This window comes from Buceros rhinoceros, unplaced genomic scaffold (genome assembly GCF_000710305.1).
Source record: "Buceros rhinoceros silvestris isolate BGI_N320 unplaced genomic scaffold, ASM71030v1 scaffold37683, whole genome shotgun sequence".
Taxonomy (NCBI): Eukaryota; Metazoa; Chordata; class Aves; order Bucerotiformes; family Bucerotidae; genus Buceros; species Buceros rhinoceros.
In genome coordinates, this window is record NW_010404839.1 from 1 (window position 1) to 374 (window position 374).

Below are 374 nucleotides of genomic sequence, written 5' to 3' on the forward strand. Positions count from 1 at the left end.
GGCGGGGCTGATGTTCTAAATGGAGGGTGCAGTACACGGAGGGGGTGCAGCACCCTGGCAGAAGCCAGTGAAGGTGGGTGGGCTGCGTAACCCCAGTGCTGCTGCACTTTGGGTCTGGGGAGCACGGGCTTCCCGGTGGGTTCTCAACAGCTCTGTTAAGGTAAATCGAGGTATATCGGTCCCTCGACCCTTAACAGAAGCAGACTGTGTATGTCCTTGGGCGTGCGAGAGCATGTCCAAAAGAATCCTCCCCCAACCCACCGGATCACGGTAATAAAGCGGAAAGCGCATAAAACCGTGGCTGAAGCGCTTGCCCTGCAGCATGCGGGAGCCCCAGCCCAGCCAGCTGGTGGGGAGGTGCAGCGCAGCCCGTC

The 374-nt window shown here is 60.2% G+C and overlaps 1 protein-coding gene across 1 annotated transcript in view; it reads right to left on the reverse strand.

The window, feature by feature from the left end:
* Positions 1-261: 261 nt before the first annotated feature.
* Positions 262-374, reverse strand: part of LOC104491151 (choline O-acetyltransferase-like) — a gene marked incomplete at its 3' end in the record, with an annotated part of 5086 nt that continues 4973 nt past the window's right edge. Inside the window, exon 5 of the mRNA XM_010133525.1 lies at positions 262-346. Coding sequence (XP_010131827.1) covers positions 262-346 — 85 coding nt within the window. The remainder of the gene's footprint in view (positions 347-374) is intronic.